We start from the raw sequence: 7536 nt of genomic DNA, 5'->3' as shown, positions 1-7536 counted from the left end.
GACACTCTTCAGATAACTGGCAAAACTTAGAGAAATTTGAATAGCAGGGCCAAAATAATGAATTTGATTCAGTATTTAACAGGGACCCAATACAGACCATGAAACTTTAGGGTAATGTGCTCTTGTTGGCTTGTGTTGCTGGGTTGGAGATTGCTGCATTCCAAACCAAATGGAACCCTTAATACAACTGCTCTTGGGCTGACATTAGTCTGGTTTTCAAAAATCCATGGGTCGGTATACAATGTGTATGTTACGTTGAAGTGGGAACACCGTGCTGGAAGTTAAAGCTACCACATGAATTTGTTTTTCTGAACTTCTCCCAAGGCTCTACTTTCTCTAAAATGAGAATCCCAGTTGCACATCTATCACCTTTTCTCTTTGGAAATTCATTTACTCTTCTGATAAACACCACACACTTCTTCCAGTTGAGGTGTTAATTCCCTAGCTCTACCTAAAAGAAAAATGTAAACACAATTTCTCCATAATCCTCTGATCGGAAGAAATCAAATCTCTCTTAAGCTGCTTTTGTGCTCGAGAAGTGAAGCATGTTTTCTGCAAGAGCAAAATTCAGGCAGCCCAGCTTTACCTTTTATTAACTATGACAGAATCAGCAACCAGTAGGACATGATTTGAGTCCAGCACTTGGTCATTAATAAACTCAGAGGTCATGCTGGATACTAACATTTTAATGAGTATGTTCCCTACCCCTTCCCAGTGTGTTCCTAAAATTCCCCACTGTCTGGGGTTTTTTTTGTTTTTGTTTTTTTATTCTTGTGAATAATAGTTTCATAACAGAAGGCTGGCTGGGTACACTTCCTTACACTGGACATATTCCCATTGCATTCAATAGAGCTACTCACATGAGCAAGGATTGTTGAATTGGGCCATATCCCATGTAACTTGTCTTTGAGGGTCCACAGTGATCTCTCATTTAACCACCTATTTTATCTTTCTGCAATACCAGCTAACAGTTGTTTTATCAGGGTTCTTCGATTTATCTCTTTCTGTCATTGTAAAGGACCACTGCTGGCTTCTGAGTGACACCAACTACTGCAAACCTACAGCAGAGTGATTATTACGGTTATGGTTAGTGAATGCAAATTATCTCATTGCTTCAGGTGGTTTAAACTTCATAAGTTCGGTAAGAAACAAGCCTTTCTAGAAAAATAGCCCTTCAGAAATATATTAAGTAAATGCAACAGACTAGTATTATTTGACAGTTTCTATTTGTTTACACACAAATTTACTATTACTTTAAAAGCTCTTGTAAACAGGCAGAGTTCCCACCTTGTGCTAAGCACAGAACTAGCCCACTCACTTTCCTGGCTATATTGTTAACTTGATAACAAATAGAGCACAACCATCAGCCTAAAATTTCTGCCCAAGTTTGGTAATGCTCAGGGCTTTCCCTGCAGGTCCTCCTCCAACCCAGTCAGTGTGCCTGGAGCACCACAGAAAAGTTTCACAAAAAGAAAAGGAGTACTTGTGGCATCTTAGAGACTAACCAATTTATTTGAGCATGAGCTTTCGTGAGCTACAGCTGAATGCATCCGATGAAGTGAGCTGTAGCTCACGAAAGCTCATGCTCAAATAAATTGGTTAGTCTCTAAGGTGCCACAAGTACTCCTTTTTCTTTTTGCGGATACAGACTAACATGGCTGCTACTCTGAGAAAAGTTTCAGTGTCTTATGTTCTGGTTGGGGATAATAAGATCCACCTGGAAGCATGAGTCAGCAAAAACATATCTGCATCTATATGCTGGTCCAGACGCTGATTATTATCCTAGGATCTGCTAACGTGGTGGTTGTGCATGGCTACATGTCATTCTGTCCACATGGCCTGTTAAAGGTCAGTCTAGGTGTTTCCCTAGGTAGTCCTGTAAGTGCCTGTAATACATAGATCACGTTGTTTAGTAGACAAAGAATTTAAACAAAAAATTCTAGGTGATCCCTTGTATGTATGTATGTATGTAAATAAATACAGATGAAAAGGTTGGATTTTCAGTAGTCACAATCTCTTCAGAAAGTTATGGAGACAGAATGTAGAAGACCAATGGATAGTACAGCCGGAGGTTAATCAGCCTTCCTAATGAAAATATATAGTGTATTAAGGGGCAGCATTTGTATAGAAAACATCAGGTACAAGAAGTGTCATTCTGAGTAAACAAGACAGACTTAGGCTAAAATGAAGTCAAGTACACAATGCAGAAGAATCCCTTCATCACCTCTCTGTTAATGTAAAGTGGGCAGGCAGTCTAATGCATTTTAATAGCTAACTAGAAGTTATCTGTAACTTTTCTTACAGTGATGCTTGACTCTAAAAAGAGGTTATATGGCATCATGAGGGTCCTAGTTATTGCACCTCTCTGATTTCCACATTCATTGTGCTCATTTTACAAGATTTTTGAGAAGTCCCCCTAAGGCCTGAAAGCCAAGCTAGGTTCTTTCCTTCTCATGCATCATCAGCAATAATAAAGCCTGCATAGTATAAGTGGTGAATGTCTGTCACTAAGAGTGTCTCTCAGCATTTGTAGAAGTGCTGGGAGCTCGTGGGGGAGTGAGGGTAGGAGTCTTTAAGCCTGCTAAAATTGAAATAGAAATGCAATCTGCAGTTAGCTTGTCTACACGTGGAATTATACAGGAATAGCTATTCTGTAATAATTGTCCACATGGAAAAAGAAAAAGGAGTACTTGTGGCACTTTAGAGACTAACCAATTTATTTGAGCATAAGCTTCCGTGAACTATTTTCGTTGCATCCAATGACGTGAGCTGTAGCTCATGAAAGCTTATGCTCAAATAAATTTGTTAGTCTCTCAGGTGCCACAAGTACTCCTTTTCTTTTTGCGGATACAGACTAACATGGCTGCTACTCTGAAACCTGTCCACATGGAGTTATTCAGGAATAATCTTATTACAGAGTGAGAGCCTGGATTACACTGAAATGGAACAAGGCACTCTTATTCTGGAATAAGTGTGACCACAGTTACTGAGGAATAATTATTATGCTTTTCACACTCTACCTTTAATCTGAATTAACTTTCAAGTGTAGACAAGCCTTTAGCAGATCCCAGAAACGGCTTCAAATATACCCACCTCTTTCCTCCAGGGCTGCCAAATAACATTGTTGTTCTGATTTGTGATGAACAATCCTGTATTTGAAGAATTTTGGAAACCAATAACTGCTTCTAATGGAAAATGAAGGTCTTGTCTACACTTTAACATTCATTTGAAATAAGGTAAGGTGTGAATTTAAAGCACAGTAGCTATTCCAGAATAACTCTGTGTATAGACAAGCCCTTAGACTGCTTATTTACATTGTCGATAATTTAAACATGCTGACAATTTTGCAGATTTCAAACTGGAAAGATGTGTCCAAAAGAACACTAACAACTATAGGTGCCGACTCTGTGGGTGCTCCGGAGCTGGAGCACCCACAGGGAAAAATTTAGTGTTTTTGTTGTTTTGAATTTTTGGCTAGCTGTTCTTCAAACTCCTTTTTGCTTTTTCTTATTACATTTTTACACTTAATTTGGCAGTGTTTATGCTCCTGTTATAAACATACAGCTACGGGTAGCATAAAATCCCTCCTTTACCTGTAAAGGGTTAAGAAGCTCAAATAACCTGGTTGGCACCTGACCAAAAGGACCAATAAGGGAAGAAGATACTTTCAAATCTGTGGGGGGAAGGTTTTTGTTTGTTTTTCTCTCCACGAGGAACCAGGGCAGGGAAAATACATCTCCTAAAGCCATACCTGAACTAAGCATCTAAGATTACAAATTGTAAGTAATAGGAAGAAAAGGCGTTAGATTATCTTTTGTTTTAGCTTGTGAATTTTCCCTATGCTAAAAGGGAGGTTTATCCCTGTTTTTTGTAACTTTAAACTTTTGTCTAGAGGGGAATCCTCTGTGTTTTGAATCTAATTACCCTGTAAAATTACCTTCCATCCTGATTTTACAGAGGTGCTTCTTTACTTTTTTTCTTTATAATAAAGTTCTAAAGTTTTTTAAGAATCTGATTGGTTTTTAGCGTCCTAAAAACCTAAGGGTCTGGTCTGTGCTCACCTGGTTTACCTATTTGATTGGTAGATTATTTTCAAGTCTCCCCAGGAAAGGGGATGAAGGAGTTTTGGGGGGATATTTTAGGGAAACAGGAACTTCAAGTGGTCCTTTTCCTAAATCTTTGTCTAACTCACTTACCCTGACTGACCCTCCACATGGGAAGCATGAGAAAGGGGAAGGGACCAGGGTGTGTTCATCCTGCTGGCACCCTTGATGGCTGGAATAGCCATCTGTGTAGCTAGTGAAAGTTAGAGCTGCCCTAAGGATGGTGTAACTCATGCCATGGATCCAGTTCAGTTCATCTCAGCACCAAGATTTGGGGACCAGAGCAGTGGTCCCCAAAACCACTTTGGCCCCCACTCTGGTCTTGTGCTTTGTACAGCTCCACCAGGCTGGAGGATCTGGTCCCTATGTAGATAGCTAAAATCATCCAGAGTATTAGATAGCTGCCTCTGCTCAGTTGAATCAAACAAGTAAAAACATTATTTGGAGAACATTTATTTAACTTGCTCAAATCAATGGAAAATAAGATAAACACAGAACTAGAAGAGTAATCAGAACTACACAGGGCCTGTTGCACACGCTTCTAAAAGATTTGTCTCATGGTCTTGAGATTTGTCTCATGGTCTTGAGATTTGTCTCAAGTTTGGCCTTTGAGAAAGAAGCCAGATCTTCACGGAGCTATGCTGATATACAGCGGCTGAGGGTCTTGACCAGAATTTTCAAGTACAACTTACACTTCTTGTGGGTTTTTTTGCTTTTCTTATTTTAAATTCAAAGTATTTAAAGATTGGGGTAGATTTTTAGGGCTGATGACAGACTTAGAGACCACTGTCCTCTATTTAGCCACAGAGTAAGTACAGCACAGGTAGCAGCAAGGCAAGCTTTCTCCTACTGCTTCACCCAAAACCCCTCAGGCCTGACCTGAAGGGACAACCTTTAGACAGAAGACCATGTTTAGACACCTTTAGCCTCCACATCCATTCAGTCCTACTCATCTCATCAAGAGGGTCAGCAGTTAGCAGCTTTTGTGATGTGGACTCTCGTCCACTAGAAGACCACCGATCTGATTTCACATAGGCCACCCAACCTGAGTGACTGTAACCTGAGATATGTTAGGATAGGCATGTGCACATTTCAGTAAGGTAATCTCCACCTTAGAAGCTAACAAATGCGTGTATTTAAACAAACCCTGATTGTGTGGAGACCTTGCTCAATAATTAGTAAATACGAAATGGCCTACTCTCTCGCCTTGAGCCATGCACACTACTCCCAAAGGAGCACGTCACATGTTGGTGGCAAACCTTAAGTAATGAGGATTTTCCAGCTTTCTAAGTCATTTCAGCCATGTGCAGCCTAAAATGTTTTCTCATTTCAACATCAACCCAGCACTCAGCCAAATAAAACCCTTAATTCAGATCCTTCCAATGCAAGTTGAAAGCCAAGCAACTGTTCACCCAAAGTGCCCACTTTATAGTTCTGGGTGCGTGTGTCTATAATCTATTTACCAGCATTCCTACTTCACTATGTGCCTGTTAATAAGATTAGTAATTAAAAAGCTTGATAGCAGTTGGCAAGTATACTCCCCTCTCAGTTGGGTTGGCTTTGAGTCTCAGGCAGGGCATTGAAGAGCATCTGAAGGAGTGAAGTCAAGAGCCCTCTGCTGAAATCTGTGCTTGAAAGTGCAAATGGAAAACCCCCGGCCATTATGGGACAATCCCTTACAGTTTGTTTTCGCCTGCATTTCTTATGCAGTGGGGCTGGGAAATGTTTGGAGATTTCCATATTTATGTCAGCTGTATGGAGGAGGTAAGTGCAGTTTTTCTTGATTCCCTCTCAGAAGGGTACAGAATTGGACTGTTAAATATTTTTAAACCAAAAGTATGTCCATGTCAGTATCCCATCCATCTGATCGGTTTTTATATTCAGTGGAGGGGGACTTCTTCAGATTATGTAGGCAAGAGACATTAAATGTATCATCAGACCATCTCTAGCTACAGAGACGTTATACATCTTTATTTTATTTCACACTGCTTTCCATTGTGTCTCCCGTGTAACCCTTTTTCCTGATTACCACCCCAATTCAATACAATACTATTCCTTCCCAACTGAGCTCTGAAAACACAGGGAGGAACAATGTGTTGTATAAGAGGGCAGGTTCCTATGGTGCTGATTTTTTAATCCCCCTGCTAACTTACTTTCAGGGCATCAGAAACTGGTTCGATTTCTTATAGGTTTACATGTTTGGATCCAAAAATGCTACTGAGAAGGGAAGAGATTTACACTGATTTAATTAAGGGATTAATAATAGCCATTCAAACTGCTGCTGTTAATGCAGTTCTGTTATATAAGGCTTAATTTTAAAGGGTTGATAACTTGGCTGCAAAGTTTCCTGGAAGTTGGCAGAAACCCCTTAGGCAACGAGACTGCTGCAGCTAAAATCTCACAAGAGGCTTTGGAAATGTAGATTAAACTGGTTTTGGTTCAAAAAGAGTTCTCTGACTGGGATGCTGTTTTTTCACCCCCTCCAAATTTAAGAAAAAAATGTCAGAAATAGACATAAAGCCAGTGTCAGTTGCTTTTCTGCACTTAGAAATCAAAGATCAGCTTATTAGGTTAAGTATAGAGAAAATGTACCACCACTTTTAATAGGCAAATACCTACCATGACTAGCCTTGAAGAAGCTCCTATAAGGTTCCTCGGACAGTTCTATTCAGCTTTTCTATGCTGCATCCATCACCGTAGAACCTGAATCCCTAGCACCTGTCACTTCTGGTTCTTTCCGCCCTTCACCCTTTTTCTTCCTGGGAGGAAAACTGTTTGCAGATTTTTAAACTCTTTTTTTTAACTTTGGTTCAAACACAAGATTTAAACCCACTTGCACGAGGCAATCAATGTGTGCTGGAGCGATTGTTTAAATTAATTTCTAGATAGATTAGATGAGATATTCCGTAAGGACCTGGTCCAGAGCTTTCTGAAGTCAGTGGGAGTCTTTCCATTTATTTCAATGGGCTTGGGATCAGGGCCTAACTTAGCATTTAGATACTGCAAGTGGTTGATGCTGTATAGAAACGTAAACCAGGATATATTAGCTAGAGAGATGATCTATAATTCCTGCTGGATTCTCAATTACAAATGTTTCAGAAGGCTAACATCTTCCTCCTTGAAAGTGACACCGGAACATTGCCTTTTAATATTTTTTAAAAATTTAATTGCACATTATGTACACATTTTTAGATTGTGTCTAACCCATTGCAGACCATCTGCCTATCCGCCACAGCAGAGCTGTTCTAAAGGGCAGTTAGACTCAAGTATCAGGCTTTTTACTCTACTGTAACAAGATTAGCTTGCTAAATTTCTCTTATCGAGCCCTGCGGCTGGAAATCTTTATGGCATAGGCAGTGAATGTGATATAACACACAAGTGTACCTTTGATCAATGCCTCCAGCCCAAAGAAAAAAAAAACACCACACAGCAA

General features: G+C 39.9%; 1 protein-coding gene across 3 annotated transcripts in view; it reads left to right on the top strand.

The window, feature by feature from the left end:
• The first annotated feature begins 861 nt into the window (after positions 1 to 861).
• SLC6A20 (solute carrier family 6 member 20) overlaps positions 862 to 7536 on the top strand; it is a 41516-nt gene continuing 34841 nt past the window's right edge. Inside the window, exons 1-2 of one of the 3 annotated variants that reach the window (XM_073333157.1) lie at positions 862 to 1086; positions 3107 to 3236. Coding sequence is in view for 1 of the 3 variants with exons in the window: in XM_073333155.1 (XP_073189256.1) it covers positions 5747 to 5867 (121 nt within the window). In the remaining 2 variants the exon portion in view is untranslated. Of the gene's footprint in view, positions 1087 to 3106; positions 3237 to 4231; positions 5868 to 7536 lie in introns of those variants that run through there. The other 2 variants (XM_073333158.1, XM_073333155.1) reach the window with 2 other exon arrangements.

Source organism: Lepidochelys kempii, chromosome 2, assembly GCF_965140265.1.
Source record: "Lepidochelys kempii isolate rLepKem1 chromosome 2, rLepKem1.hap2, whole genome shotgun sequence".
Classification (NCBI taxonomy): Eukaryota; Metazoa; Chordata; order Testudines; family Cheloniidae; genus Lepidochelys; species Lepidochelys kempii.
The sequence above is the reverse complement of the archived record's forward strand: the minus strand, read 5'-3'. Positions and strand labels throughout refer to the sequence as shown.